Genomic DNA, 15,501 nt, shown 5'->3' on the forward strand with positions numbered 1-15,501 from the left:
CTCTTTTGGTATTTTTTTTGTCGTAGTTAACCAGTTTCAACGCAGAAAAAATGGCAGGCGGTCAAAACGTGCGCAACCCCTTTACAGAGAAATATGTAGTGATGTGATTTTTGGTAATTAGGAGTAATAAGCCTTTGAATATATTTTTTGCTGTGAGATATTTTTTCTTCTTTTCTTTTTTTGTGAAAACCATGTAATCTTATTCCAACTGTAGATTGTCCGTCCAACTGCTATTGTTCAAGGGCTCCGACTGACACCTCCCTTTTGAAAACTGAGTGCTCCAACAAGAATTATTGGCTTGTTCCTACGGGTGTGCCACAAGAGAGCACTCACGTGTAAGTACATACAATGATCAATATTGAAAGATGAAAAGACTTCTCGTCCACATCAAAAGATTTCTCACTTTGGCTAAGGCTTTGGGAGTTAAGAATCAAACATTCATGTGTAACACTACAATTATCTACTAACGCGTCCAGCACTGAGCAACATAAAGTCGCATAGAATGACTGCATGTCGAGGTTTGTTTCAAAGGCTGCTATACAGAAAACATGCCTTTATGACGCTGCGCGGCTACAATGTAGTTCGTGCAATCCATTGCTAGTTCTATAAATTATCAACACGATCTAGATACTAATCAGCACTCAGTGGCGGATCTTGGGGAGGGACCCGAGGGGCCCGGGTCCCCCTCTTTTGGGTAAAAAAAGAAGAAATTACAGAAGGAAGAAAAGCCCTCTGGGCAAGCAAAACAAAACCGGCCACCGTGCCCCCCTTCCCCCTTTAGCTCAAGGTTTGGATCCGCCACTGGCACTAACGATGAATCAAAATGCATGAATAGCGAAATGGCGGCGTTCTTGTAGTTTTACTAGAATAATCTAGTTTGATAAAACGCCCATGTCGTAGTTACGCATTGATTGATTGCAGGAATTTCGCCGACAACAAGATTGTAAGCATAACAAGGAAACATATGGCAACAATAAGAAATGTTAAAATCCTGTAAGCGTGCTTACAATGAGCACTTTGTATTAAGTAATCGAGTTTTAAGAGTAAATAACGTGCAGGGCTGACAATAGACAAGTAAAATTTTAAATCTCTTCCAGCTAAATTAAAAGTTCCGAAATACGACGACATCTCTCAACACCCATCCATAATCTTCATTTGCTCGGTATAGATATACGTCACATGCATAATAATGTATGCGCCAAGAAGACTAAACAGCGACGAAAGCAGACATACTGACGTTACGTGATTAGAAGTTAAAAATGTCTTTTCTTGAGGTTTTCTTTTATTTTGTGGCTTTACCGAATTTTAAAATTTATCAATTTTATTTAATCTCGCTGGTCCAGCTGTTACCATCTTACTAATAATTTTCTCTAATTGGTTTGCGGTTTCATCCGATTTTACGTTTCTTAAACCATTGATGCCATTCGATGTCTTCCTTGGAATTTAACACAATCCCGGGACTACATGCAATATATATATAAATAATAGTAGTTTCCTCATCTCATTGTGTATGTAACTTGCGACTGTATGCAAGCAAGTTGTACGCGAAATAGCCCAAACAGAAAGAATGTTGCTGCGTGCATTGTGGAAGATACAAGTATTGTCTCCATCCCGTCTGTTCTTATCTTATTCTTCTCTGTGTCTATTAGGAATCTGGCAAGGAACATGATAGACCACCTTCCAAGCAGTGTTTTAAGCAATCTGATGAAATTGGAAGTCTTGTAAGCAGAAACCTAATAGAATATATAGCCAACTCCATTATCACCATTACCACCACCACCACCACCACCGCAACAACAACAACACAACAGCTACAACAACAACAACAACAACAACAATTGCAAAAGCAAAAACAGAAACGTAAACAAGAGATACAATTTAATACATTACGATAGCTAGTGTTCTTAAAGTTGAGGGATGACGGCAATATCGACTGTTGGAAAGTTAATCAGTTTTAATCTCTGGCGACAACAAGACCAGTGTTAATTTCTTCAGAGATTTAAGAGTGTTTTAAAATGAATTTTCCTCCTTCCCAAGGGACTTGTCAGGAAATCAAATTGGTTCCATCAAAGGAGGAGTTTTCAGCGGACTGCAGAAACTTTCAACACTGTAACTGTTGCTTGTTTAATAGGCATATTCATGAAATAAGCATTAAGTAAATATTTAATAGATGAGAATTATTACTTAAATTGTATTTGCAGATTTATTATATAACTGTTATTCAATTTATATTTTGACATTGTCACCTCTGCGCCTTAAGTCAATATGGTGGCAAGTGTGAGCGGAAAACGCGAAAATGAGAAATTCAACCTGGGTTGCAATTTTTTTTCTTCAGGTATCTCGGTGAGAATAGGGTTTCAAAGCTTGAAACTGGTAGTTTCCACGACATGCCGAGCCTGAAGCATTTGTAAGAGTGACAACATAAATAAAATACAAGTAAAATAGCAAGTCATTAGGGCCTAGTTTTTTTTTAATCATTTCAATTGCGACTGTTCAAAACGACGATGGCAAAGCACATTTCAATTTCGTCTTACAGGCGGAAATATTTTTGGAGGGAATTTTGTACGCCAAAAATGATTGGGCTAATAGCTAGCTATTAGGAAGGTTCATCGTGTGGAAAAAATTGCAGCAAAGTAAAACGCAAAACAAGCTATACCATACAGGACTTACATGTGTATAATTAAAATAATTCGTATTTTCGCTAGAGCAAGTCCATCGGCATTCTTCCAGGAGGGGGAGGGGTTTATTATCGTGGGGATCTCTGCTTCTGGGATCTGGGAGACTTATTTTACTTACTTTCGGGGGAGGGGGACAGGGAGAAAAGGGTTTTACTACAATTTTTACGTTATATATAAAGTATCATGCGACACTGACTATTTGCAATCACAATTTTCCTTCTTTTATCAGGTGGCTGTCTATCAACATGATCTGGGACCTTCCTCATAATATATTTCATGGCCTCATCCACCTTAAAGTACTGTCTGTATCACTGTTTTCTTGCACAACTTTTGCATGCAGAAGTAAATACAACGCCGCATGCCTTATTCTCATGAGTTATAAATAAGTATACAGGTGGCAGGCTTACTGATTACAGTTAGACAACCAAGTAATATCAAACGTTTATGATATCTCCCAGTTATGGAAAACAATACCAAATGTAGCTGTGAATCACAAGAAAACTTCGGTTGAATGAAAGGGCTTTTCTACGAACTAGTGTGCTCTTAGGAGTAAGTATTTGAGTAAAAGAAAAGATATAAAGATAATAATGAAATAAGAATACTGAAAAGAAAAAACTGAGTTCACTTTACTAAACGCGAGTCTGTGTCTGTCTTTCAAAGCTATTGTAGCCCAGTTCCAAATGGGTGTTAGTTTGTCTAGCTAGGAAATATCTAGAGCTTTGAAAATCATGTATGAATGCAATGTTGCTAAGTTTGTCGTAACGGAAACTTTATAATTAAATAATTATGCTTCTCTTAATGTATTTAGCGGGCTCAGCATGAACAAGCTGACGAAACTGAACGCCCATCTGTTGAAAGATGCAAAGAGTCTGCAGTTTTTGTGAGTAGAGTTCTCAAGAAACACTGATCAGTCAATTGCAACTATATCTTAAGCCAAGTTTTGAATTTAACGTAGAGTAACGGTGGAGGGCTTATCGTGAATAACAAAAAGTGCATGGTATATAGAAAAGAGTACATCGTACTTGGAGAATATCGGCTAGGTCTCTTCTCGGTACGGTCGAAGCACAGAAAGATCTGAACAAAAAACGGCCGAGGGCCGGGTAGATATTCTCCGGTATGGTCTCGAGCAAGCTTGGTAGATGGTAAGCAAGAGATCTATCACACAACTTAAATCTTTTAGAAAAAATGTCACGAAATTGACAAGAAGCTGTTTTCTTGTTTACAATATTTTCTCTTAAAGACTTCGCTGACAATATCGTCAGCACGTCCATCTTGGCGTTCCACATTCGAAATTTCGAATACTTTATCCATCGCGAAACAGTTTGCCTATAATCAAATTGTATTCCACTGCACATGTGTTGTTAGTTTTCTATTTCCGTTAGTTGCATAAGTTAGTTAGTTGCACAAGTTTAGAGTATTTAAACAAGCCTTCGAACCAATAGAGTGGGAGGCGCGGTGGCCTCATGGTTAGTGCGCTCGTCTCCGGATCGAGCGGTCTGGGTTCGAGCCCTGGCCGGGGACATTGTGTTGTGTTCTTGGGCAAGACACTTTACTCTCACAGTGCCTCTCTCCACCCAGGTGTATAAATGGGTACCGGCGAACTTAATGCTGGGGGTAACCCTGCGATGGACTAGCATCCCATCCAAGGGGGAGTAGAGGTACTCCTAGTCGCTTCATGCTACAGAAACCGGGATAAGCTCCGGCCTGATGGGCCACTTGGCTCGCATGCAGACTTTACCGTTTACCTCGAACCAATAGAACTAAACAAAATCAAAGAAACCATGGTTTTTCCAGGCTCGTGCGAAAATTAGTACACCTCCATATTTTATTTTCTCGACATGAAGGTTTTTGCAACACAACGAAATCACCGCTATACCTGACAACTTCTTCCAAAACGCAGGAAGTCTCAGATATGTGTAAGTATATATTTAATATTTTATCTTCTTGTTTAACAGCGTTTGGTAATAAAACACAGTGATGTTTAGAGGTAATATTTAACACCAGTATAATTCATGGCACGAGGCATCCATTTGACCTGATCAACTACACCCAATCCCATACGTACAAAGGCTATGCAAAGTCACGACATACCTTTTTAAAGGTATATTTTCTAGTAGCAAAATGACTTCACATAACTGTACAGCAGCAGTATCTAAACTCAGTTGGAAGCGCCCGACAGTAGTGAGTTTTGTCTATAATTATTCAAAACGGAGAAAAGAACAGGTAAGCCAACTAATGGGCAACAACGATCAAGATACTCATCAACTGTTGTTCACCAAGGAAGGAAAATGCACCCCTTTAAATCTTTAGAATTTTTACCAGCTAGGTGGGGATCGGAACACTTAGAAAACCGCACACAGCACTGTTCAGTCAAACTTTGAAGTATGTATGGGCGAAAGAATTGTCTTGTCCAGGTGTAAACAATGTGTGCTCCGTTTACGTTTGTAGGTTTTTAAATAACAATAACCTTACTAAAATTGGACCGAAATCTTTCCAAGGGGCATCAAATCTTGATATCTTGTGCGTATCATTTGCCTGTGTATTAGCTTGTAAAGAGAAATTACTGAAGTCAACAAAATTGAAAATCTAAACTTAAATTGATCTATAAACACCTCTTGTACTAGGTGGAAAGATATGCTTCAAAATAGATCTGAAATTCTGATATATAAAAGAACGTGTCTGAATAGTTATATTAAAGAAATCCCGATAACGTTGCGTTAGACAAACGAAAACAAAACTTAAACACAAATAATCAAACAAACATAAAAAAGGGCTTAAGAGTCTTAAGCATTCCTAAGGATTATCGTCACAAAGAGAACCAATAAAATGTCGGAGAATTAGAACATTCGTTGTATAGAAACTGTATTCATTCTGTATCGAAGAAAATGTAGTTACAAGCTGCCCGAACGGCTATCTGTACAGCATTGAAAACATAAGCTTTTGCTGTGTAAACAAGAAATATTTGCCACCTTGATCACCTGACAATGAATGATCGAACGAATCGATCAAAACCTTTTTTCAAATGTCGAGTTCTTCGACTTTGTAAAGAAAAAGAAAAAAAAAACAAACAAACAAAAACAAACAAACAAACAAACAAACAAGCGATGATTGGGTGTATTTGTGACTAGTTATTCGCAAACGTTAGTTTAAGTCTAATTTATAGATTGACTTATGTGAAATCATTTGAATAAAATCCTTTATCGATACCATGTCGACCCAGTACGGAAAAGCAAAAAAAATCATGTGTACTTAGTGAATTATGCGAACTCAGATTAGATCGACGCGTTTCGCTTACTCCAACCGCTGTCGTATTTCAAACCACGTTGGGTGACGTTACGAGAAAATAGCTATCTATAAGAATTGAAAGCCTGTAATAAGTCACCCCTGAAGTATTCTCTATTGTTATTCTGAAGGACTCTATCTAACAACCATGAGCTCACGTCTTTGGAGCCTGACTCATTTAACTACATTGACTTCGCTAACTTATCTCTTATGTAAGTACCGCCTGGAGTATGATAGGATGAAGCTCTATTTAAGCTTGGTTTTCAGTATTCAGTTTCAGTGGGTGGATAGGCGGGTTAGTCGGTTTGGTCGGCAGGTCGATGAATTGAGCTGTCAGTCATTAAATCAGTCGGTCAGTAAATCAGTCGGTCAGTCGGTCAGTCGGTCAGCACGAAGGGTTGGGAGTAATTTGAACTTTATCTTATCTCGTTTGTTGTCGATTCACAGGAACTAAAATACAATTTCTTTTTCAATTATAGGCTCTATCCGTCTGTTGTGAAGTCCGCTGTGAATTATCCAGTCCATGCCAATCCTATTTCGCGATCCTAGATCCATGGCCATCAAGATATTGAACCAATTCGAAAAGTGTGTTTCTTATAACTATAAATACTTAAAGGTTGGATGCTAACCAAGCAGACGCTAGACGATACTAAACGCTAATGCGATTAAAGGAACCATAGCCAAAGAAAATCACAAATAATGAAATTAATGACAAATGGAAATAGAAACTCAGATAAAACCCCTTAAATCTACTCACTATCAAATGATACTTGATGTGCAATCAGTAGATTCAAGGGATGTCATGTGGAAAATAATTTTACCGATAAAATAATACAATCGTGGTACATAAAACTACGGCTACCATGTAGAGAAGGCTAATATCTTAACGTTTGTTCTGCTGGGCGAGTTATATCTTCCTTCTCTCTGAGTTTACTATTTTCGCGAAGAAACAGTCGCTGATATAGTTGATTATATATGAGCAGTAGCTTCCATTTGGCGCGAAATTGCCCGTTATCGAGAAGCAAACAATTTTCCGAGAGCGAAGCTCGAGAAAAAAATGGGGAAAACGGTGCGCTTCGAGAAACAGATGATGTCCAAAGACCTTGATATTCGAACACATTTTAAAGTCAAATGGGGATACTGTGTTATCCTTCAAATATCTTCCGCAACACGAGGGATCTATTTGTTAACTGGGCCATGGCGAATACCACTCGGATATTCCACAGTTATATAACTAGAGCTTATTCAGTCTCCCGACGCGTTTAAACCAATCTCGTGCGAGCGAAAATTTTTGATGGATTATAATTTTTGACATTGCCTGACAGGTGGAAAGCAAGAATAGAGGGTTAAACTTGGCAAAATCGTTGTTAGATTTTTTTTAAAACAACTGAGTCTTGGGCATCGCTTATTAAAGCCTTTTTTTGGTCTATCGTTACAGCAGTACAGTAACGCAAAATGGAATTTGCGATGCATAGCAAAAGTGACCTTAACTAAATCGGGTGAACTGAAAAAACTACATTGTAATATACTTTTGTATTACAAAGAACATAATGCTAGGGCTTCATTTACGTGTTTTGGAAACTCGTAAGGTGAGTCAGTGTCAAATTAAATTTATCTTCATGTAACTGTATTGAAAACGTGCTTGCATGATTAGTGAGTGATTGCGAAAACCGCCACTTTTCATCGCTCCAGGCCTCGCTTGCATTTGCAGGCCACACGCTTGATGAATCTTGTCTTTAATAAACCCGCACTAAAAGTGAGATACAATGTAAGTCTTGAGTTTCATCTTCAGGAGGTGCGGATGCAGTCGTTTAGCGCCAAATGTTGCTCATGTATTACAGTCATCTTGCCCTGATCCTGTAGCAAAATAATTTCACCTTCTCATTAGTCGGAGCCATCAACGTAAATGTATCTGTCCACTTGTTGATTGAACTATGTACCGTTGACTAAGAGCAGTTCAGTGCAGGAAATGCTGATTGGATGTTAATTTTTTTCACATTTATGACGAGTTACAGCGTCTACCTACGTGCATCATCAAAGAGGAAGTTTGTCAGTGACACAAAATATTTCGCTTGGCACACTAATGACTACTCATCTCGAGAACCCGGTCTCAGTCAACCGTGCAGGTGCCTGTAGAAAGCAGATATCTAAATGTAAATGTGAAGTCCATCGGTCGCCGCGTTTAATTCGCGTTTAAAAACTCATCTTTGCAGAATTGCTTTTAGATAATTATTTCTATCTTATAAAGTTTATACTTAATTTAGTTCAAATTATTATATTTAGTTTTACTTTCATGACTGGAAAGCGATATAGAGCTTTGTATGTACTCGCTATATAAATAAAGTTATTGTTATTGTTACTGTAAAGTGATTTGGGTTTTGCCCCGAGCGAATTGAAACAAACCAAAAAAAAAAAAAAAAAAAGAAAACAACGAGAGAAAAAACCCCGTCAATTTAGCTAGAGTCTATACAACTTGATCATGACGATTTAAGGTTAAGTGGAGTGTTGATGATTCTGAGCCAAATCAACCCAGTCAACAGGTGATTCATGTCTTTACATAACATGGAGATATGCACATGTACAATCATCTCCCCAGTAACGCTTTCTTCTTTTAAAAAAAAACAAACGTCTCCCCAACAACGCTTTCTTCTATTAAAAAAAAAGCAAAAAAAAACAAAAACAAAACAAAACAAAACAAAAAAGCAAAAAACTAAAGGAGAAAAGAGGAAAAAACTGGTGTGCTACAAGTCAGTACAGTCAACACACACAAACTCAACGGTATGCACAGAGAGCGACAGTCCAAAATATTACGATCGTGACCGCGCCGAAAGGATCAAATATTTGTAGACATGCCATATTGTCAACGGCGTAGTCTCTGTTTACCGTTTGTCAGTGCTCGCTCACTAATTGTACAACTTAAGTCTTAACAGGTTTAATTTGATAATATTGGCTTTGTGTCAGTTGTACAGAGAAGTTCCGGGGCTGCGTCAAGAGTACGCCGTACTCATTCAAAACAAAACATCCGGTCGCTGAGTGTTATGTGAAGATCAGGTATATCCTGTGGATAAAGAAATACCGAAGTACCCTGAAACAAAGATGTTTACTACACCTGAACGAATGCTATGGAGCAATAATTAGTGGTATCTATGTTAAAAAATTCCAAATGCCTTCCAAGAACAAAAAAGAACAAACGGTCACGCATTATTTCATTCCTGTTCGATCTGACCAAGGAAGAACAAGTACAAGAGATTCGTTCACTTGGCCAGACAAATTCTATGTTGTTCCACGTTTGTGTTCTGACTTGTCAAAGGAAGTTGATTATAAATAATCTTGTCCTTTAGTGTTTTGGTCAGTATATTTCCTACACACTTGAATTGCTATAATACTGGGCGAAGCAGTACACTGTAATCTTTCTACAAGCGACATGCTAAATACGAGTAAGATGTGGTCTCTACTTCGTGCCATTCTGAGAGTCCTTCAGCGCCCGAAGGTTTTGATATTCTTGTCGGTAGTAACAGTTTTTTTCTTCCTGAACAGGTGAGCTCAAGTTAGTAATTAGGTTTTCTGACGCATTCGTTCCCTTTTTATAATCACTTTATTTATACTCGCTACTATACAAAGTAACAAGTTTAAATGATTCAGTTATTGTCAAGCGGCGATTAATGCATTCAAGAAGCAAATAATAATCTGCATTACAAACCCCGTAGTCAAATTACATCATTTCTAAGGCAAAATGCGGGAATTTCCGATCGATTTTGGGACGTGCTTAGTTCTTACCGATGCTCGTTGATAAAAGAAATGGAAGTCTTACTGCTCGTTGATAATAGAAATGGAAGTCTCATTGTAAACACAACCCACGTCAATAAAGACTTGAGGGTGTCTATACAAATTGATTGTCGTCAATTTGCAGTATTTTGTCGGATTTGTACACGTAATAAATTTAATTTGTAATATATAAACCTCTAGAGGCACCCTTGGCTTCAGTATAGCACCACTTACTAAATTCACCAGCTGTTTACGTGTTCGGAGTCAAAACACAGGAGTGATCTAGCACGATGCTTTCTGTACGGAAATTTCAGGCCCTGACCACACTCTTGCGTTTTCGTTCGAAAAAGTATACTTCTTGATGCGTTTTCGCTAGCTTGGTTTTCGCGTATCATCCACTTTAAAGACGGTCGAAAATGGGAGGGAGGGGGGCAAGGGGCTTTTGAAAGAGTGTGCCCCAAATTTTTCGACTTCTCTGGTATATCTGGAAACAATATGGTATGAGTGAAGAATCTTGATGTTTCCATGGCAACCATATTTTTGTAGGACTGTTTCTCACATTTTTTAAATTTTGTTGCTTTTTTGAATTTTACCATGTATTGTTGGAAAAAAAAATTGTGTTTAGTTATGTTTTTTCCTTTCTTTATGTAGTGGTTTTCGAAACGTTTTTAACAGTATTATACAGTTCATTACAATCCAAAGTGTCATTTTCAATTATGATGACGTTGCTGTGCTTTAGACCTCAAAGGGAATATTTTTCGACGTGCGATAAATCTTCCAAGTTTCATTGTTATAGCTCTAATGCACTAAAAGTTACGTGGGGAGGGCTTCAAAAGCAACTGTCCCCTTCGGTCCCAGCAGACTTAAAAAAGTCGGGTCTCACTTAAAACTACGCAAAGAAAGGCTAATCCGACTACGCTTTTTCTCAAACAGGTCGAACGATCCTGTGGTACTCAAAGCCAAGGTGGATTTTAAAGGAATCAAGCGCAGTGTGTCTTTCGAAAAAGGCGATTTGGTGTTGAAACTACGATACCTTATCATGGTAGCTTTTAGCGATGTAGGTTTGAATAAAGTGCCTCCAGCGAGTGTCGAGTTACTAAAGTACCATCATGGTGTTCAGGATTATGTCAGTCTCCCTCTTGATAAGAAGCTTGAGGATAATATACAGGTTAAAATGAGGTCTTCCTACAAACAAAACGGCCAGGTACAGTAGACCCTGTCTGAGTTACATGTATACGTAGATAGTTGCAAAATACATGTCATCGAAAAAACAAACAAGCAAACAAACAAAGAAACTGACCAATTTTCCAAATTAAAATCGAAATTATTCCGGGTATTGTGTCCATCTCGTAAACGCGCTCAAAGGGTCGCCCCGGCCGTTGTCATGGTCGTTCAGTTTTTTGGTCGAGACATAAGCTCCGAGTTTTTCATTTTCTGGAAACTCCATTTATCTCGGGGTACAAGAAGGCAGGAAGGGGCGGAAACCGGCATCTCTCTTTAGTTCAATCCAAGTTTGATTTAACATTTCTGGCATAAGGAATACTGAAAAGGTAGATGAACGGGAAGCAAATTAATTTTAACTTTCACCGTTGCCAAGATAAAGCTCTGGCCGATTTATTAGAAGCTTGTGAGACAGAGGAGGCCTTGATGCGAAACATTGAATGTATTGTCAGTCAGCTAATGGATATCTCGCATAGGAAAGAAGAGAAATATTGTGTCTTGGACACATGCAGAAAGTCAATCCCCGATCGTACAGAAGAAAGGGGGGAAAGCACCATCGTCGTTTTTCTTCTGAGAAAATAGTGAAATTCAGGATTGCGGATCCAAGACGCTGACCTACTGACGTTATGTGAAGTCAGATGACGTCATGACGAACACAATATATCAAGCCGTGGGCTATCTGTTGGATGTACATGTAAAATGATTTTGAAAAAATTTATTTCAATGCAATGAGAGCCCGGAGAAGGGGTTCCATCCATCCCCTTCTTGTGCCAAGGTAGGCCTGTGTACGTCCAAGGGTTAAACCTACCGAATCTTACCATCGTCGTTGCAAAAGTTATAGTAGTTAGTAAATTGCTCAAGTAGGGAATCTAACTTCTGCGTTACTATGATCAAACTAAATACCTATGCTTTTACAGAGCAACAGTTCTAACGGGCCAGAACTGTACCATCCAGTGATTAGAAACACTCCCTATCGACTATGGAATCCAGCAAGCACGTCCTTGCTTCAGCGAGACTCTAACAATGTCATCCGTTGTAATGGTAGTTTCAAGGACATGGATTACAATAGTAAGTTTACGATAGCCGAGAATCTCGAACTTTATGGAGTGAAGATAGCATCGGTCTTTGCTTGGTCTTTCGCCTGTAATTACTTCGTGACCTTTTTCCACAATTTGCCAATAGCTCTATTTGATATTCTTCTGAAAGAAATATCCGCGAGATATCCGTGCGATCTACTTTCAGATCAAAGACACGGGATAGGTTTAGCTCGTGCTTACACTGTAAAACTCGGGTCAGTTTTTATACGTCATTTCTATAATCTAACGGGTGCTTATCACGCGAAAATGCAACTCATATGGTTAACATGCCTGTTGGCAATAGGGGAATCTTTAGCTTGTTTACAATATTTGACTCATTAGCATAAGCAATTCAGTTTCTGATGGAGCTACAAATAAATCAGTTCTGAATATTGAAAGGTCATGGTATGATTAACTCTACCAATGAATATGAGCCTGATTTATTGAACATTTTTTGTGCAACACGGGTTTAAAAACTCAAAATTTTACAAAGAATGTATGAGCTCATTAGCGCTTTTGCCACCCAGAAATTTTGCAGTATTTGAAAGACAATATCTCCTTGAATATTACACCCAAAGAGCTAAAAATTTCACCACGTATTACGTTTTGCTAGCTCTTTAGCTGCCTGGAGTTAATTCATATCGAACATGTTTCCTTCTGTACTCAAAGCCGTATGCAAATGAGAAAAAATGCAGACAATGACGTCAGCATGAATCCCCCTATAAGACTAAATAATCTGAAAAATGTACGAGTAGGGTTTCAAATATTTGTGTCTTTGTTTAATGTGATGTTATGATGATTATATGTAATGTTATGATTATACTGGGAGTAACAGTATTTCCTTGATTTCTTTGTAGCCGTTGCCAAAACAACAAAAAAAGGCTCAACCACAACAGGATTTGGCCTTCTCTTTAGAGATACAGAGACGTCGAAGACTTACATTTTGAATGCCACGAATGGAGGCAAGAGCCTATTAGCCGTGGTTAGTATTTAGCCATGATCATTAGAGGGACTACTTTTCAGTAAGCTTGGTTACCATTTATCGATGTTAAGCCTGCCACAAAGAAAAAAAAAGGACAATGCGCTAGAGCTGATAACAATTGCAAACAAACATCGCGAGTACATTTAGCTGTGTAGTGTTGGTGGTGTTCCCGTAAGGAGGTGGGGGGGGGGGGGGGGTACTCAGAAAAAAAATTGGATGAGGGTGAGCGGCCCCCTTCCCAAAACCGATACCCTCATCGTCGTCGGCGTTGGCTCGTGTCCGAGCATCAGTTTCTTCCTTTACCCCATTTAAGACGAAAATCTGCTATTTTTCTTACCCAATTTATGACTTGATGAAAAATTCGATACCCTATTTAAGACCTGCCTTATAATTAGTTTCATAGTTCAGAACGATGTTAAAGGTATCATGAAGGGCTTTTGTTGATGATCTTCTCGCTAATGATGAAAAAGTAGCTTCTTCTAAAACAGACATACCCTATCCAAGACTAGTGTGCAAAAGCCGTACCCTATTTTGCAAAATCGACACTGACCAAAACGGTAAAAACAAAACAAAAAACAAACCAAAAAAAAAAGATACCCTTTGGGGCCGCACATACCTATATAGCTCATATAAGGGAGTAACCCCACCCCCCCCCCCCATGATTAGATGTTTCCCGTGCCACCTCCTGTAACTATTTTAGCGCTTAAAATTCGGTTTATGCAGGGATATCAAAGAAAGGTACTGGTGTTGGATGAAATACTGTTAGACTAAGCACCGGAGAAACGCGCCGGTTTGATGGGCCACTAGGCGCTAAAACTGACTTTTATTCAAGCTAATTAAAATTGGCCCACTCTCAAAATGTTTTTCGTCAACTTTTGTCAGCTAATGTTAAATTTTTTCTCATGTTTACCTTTAAGGAACACAAGGGAACAATAGAGAAGTCAATGAAATTCAAGCCGTCCTATTACTGGAGCTTTACTGTTTTTAAAAACAGTCAGTACAAAACTTTGTACCTGGGCTGCGGTAGCGACGGAGAACTCTTATTGCCAATGAACAGCAAAAAATATCCGGATCCCAGAACTTTATTCATTACCAACAAATATGTCCCAGTCGGCCCGTCGATTTAGCTATGTCAGAGTTCAGAGACAGCAAAGAGATGTTCAATGATTTGCCCAAAGACACCAAATTAATACATAAGGGATTGCTTTTATTTTCGATTGAACTCCTGTTGTAACGGTCTTGTTTTCGTGCATGACAAACTGATGGAAAAAATCTTGTGTCTGTAATAACAAATTAAATGTAGCGGTAGTAATTTAAGTTACCCATTTTTAACACACAACTAAGTAAGTTCAGACGGGCAAGCTAAAATCAACCAATCCGATTGCTCAATTGCTTGTCTAACATTTTTAATTATTGAACCGTTTCTCGTAATGCTAAATGAAAACATTGGCAGCCATATCAACAGAGTTATCCACAGATTGTTGCGATTACTCTTCTGTTACAATGGCTTTGCAATCACACCAATATCATTAACTACATTTCTGATTAGGCTTCGAGTGACGTCAGACCGACAGCCCAATTTTAACAAATGGTAAACGCCATAGCGTGTACTATTGAGTTATGGATGCACGTGGGAGGTTGCTAAGCACGAAAGAAGCGTAAGAGTCGCACGAGGCGATAGCCGAGTGCGACTCTAGCTTCTTGAGTGCTTAGCAAACCTCCCAAGTGCATCCATAACTCAATAGTGCACGCTATGGCGTTTACCATTTGTTTTATAACATAACATTGAGACATTGGAACAACAGAAGTCCTTTTATTGAGCTACATCACACAAAAAAATGTTCGTGTAGTCTTACATGACAAGAGAAAACAAGCGCGCGAAAATTCATTCATGACAACCGACTGTACACCAGTAACTCAATAAAGTTTCATCTTCACACAACTGTGAAGACAGTTTCGCATTTCTGGGAGATGGACGTCGGCCATTACTTTGGAAACAATGTCTGTCAAAAGATTTGCTTTGTAAACATTAGCACACACGTCAGCAGCGTACACCCATGGGCAAATAGTAGATGCTAAATTAACCAATCAGAGCGCGCGCTTTGCTTTAGTTATGTTATAAAATTAGTTAGCATAATTGGTCAAATTACACGTAATGCTTACGCATTATGTTAACTCTTCCTTGTTTTTACCTCGTTATCTTTCAGGCTTCGGTTTTGATATATATATTTTTTATAATTAAGCACATCTCACCCCTGCTAGAATGTATTCTTGATGGCGTTTTCTTGAAGATGTAACCAAGGCATCCTGCTTTGGTATTACTTTGGTTAGTTTGCATTATTTTTGATCACCGAGGTATGAATTTCCTAACTATAGTAAGAGTGAATGGAGAAAAGGTCACTCTAGATAATAGAGAATAATGGTTATGAAACCTGGGAAAGTTCTTTGTTGTATGTTTTTGTTGGCTATTTTGGAGGTTGACCCTGCAGAAAATCTG

General features: G+C 38.5%; 2 protein-coding genes across 3 annotated transcripts; both read left to right on the top strand.

Moving 5' to 3' along the window:
* The first annotated feature begins 1,527 nt into the window (after positions 1-1,527).
* LOC145489014 (uncharacterized) lies at positions 1,528-3,064 on the top strand. The gene is made up of 4 exons (XM_081467902.1): positions 1,528-1,721; positions 2,038-2,109; positions 2,336-2,407; positions 2,908-3,064. Exons 1-4 carry the CDS (start codon positions 1,528-1,530, stop codon positions 3,062-3,064), a joined length of 495 nt encoding a protein of 164 aa, XP_081324028.1.
* A 6,258-nt stretch (positions 3,065-9,322) lies between these two features.
* LOC145490278 (uncharacterized) lies at positions 9,323-14,549 on the top strand. 2 transcript variants are annotated; one of them, XM_081469406.1, is made up of 5 exons: positions 9,323-9,497; positions 10,659-10,929; positions 11,864-12,014; positions 12,880-13,004; positions 13,922-14,549. In XM_081469406.1, the coding sequence occupies exons 1-5, from the start codon at positions 9,385-9,387 to the stop codon at positions 14,129-14,131; spliced, it is 870 nt and encodes a 289-aa protein (XP_081325532.1). In that variant the 5' UTR covers positions 9,323-9,384; the 3' UTR covers positions 14,132-14,549. The 2 variants fall into 2 exon arrangements, with proteins under 2 accessions (XP_081325532.1, XP_081325531.1); XM_081469405.1 differs by lacking the exons at positions 12,880-13,004; positions 13,922-14,549 and having other exon boundaries at positions 11,864-12,870.
* Positions 14,550-15,501: the final 952 nt, after the last annotated feature.

The sequence above is a fragment of the Orbicella franksi genome, chromosome 6, assembly GCF_964199315.1.
Source record: "Orbicella franksi chromosome 6, jaOrbFran1.1, whole genome shotgun sequence".
NCBI lineage: Eukaryota > Metazoa > Cnidaria > Anthozoa > Scleractinia > Merulinidae > Orbicella > Orbicella franksi.

Bases quoted from the DNA above. Each gene is read 5' to 3' on its own strand.
- LOC145489014 (XM_081467902.1), top strand. From the start codon at position 1,528: ATGCAAGCAAGTTGTACGCGAAATAGCCCAAACAGAAAGAATGTTGCT. The intron at 1,722-2,037 runs GTAAGCAGAAAC...CTCCTTCCCAAG, and splicing joins CTGATGAAATTGGAAGTCTT to GGACTTGTCAGGAAATCAAA. The intron at 2,408-2,907 runs GTAAGAGTGACA...TTCTTTTATCAG, and splicing joins ATGCCGAGCCTGAAGCATTT to GTGGCTGTCTATCAACATGA.
- LOC145490278 (XM_081469405.1), top strand. From the start codon at position 9,385: ATGCTAAATACGAGTAAGATGTGGTCTCTACTTCGTGCCATTCTGAGA. The intron at 9,498-10,658 runs GTGAGCTCAAGT...TTTCTCAAACAG, and splicing joins GTTTTTTTCTTCCTGAACAG to GTCGAACGATCCTGTGGTAC. The intron at 10,930-11,863 runs GTACAGTAGACC...ATGCTTTTACAG, and splicing joins CCTACAAACAAAACGGCCAG to AGCAACAGTTCTAACGGGCC.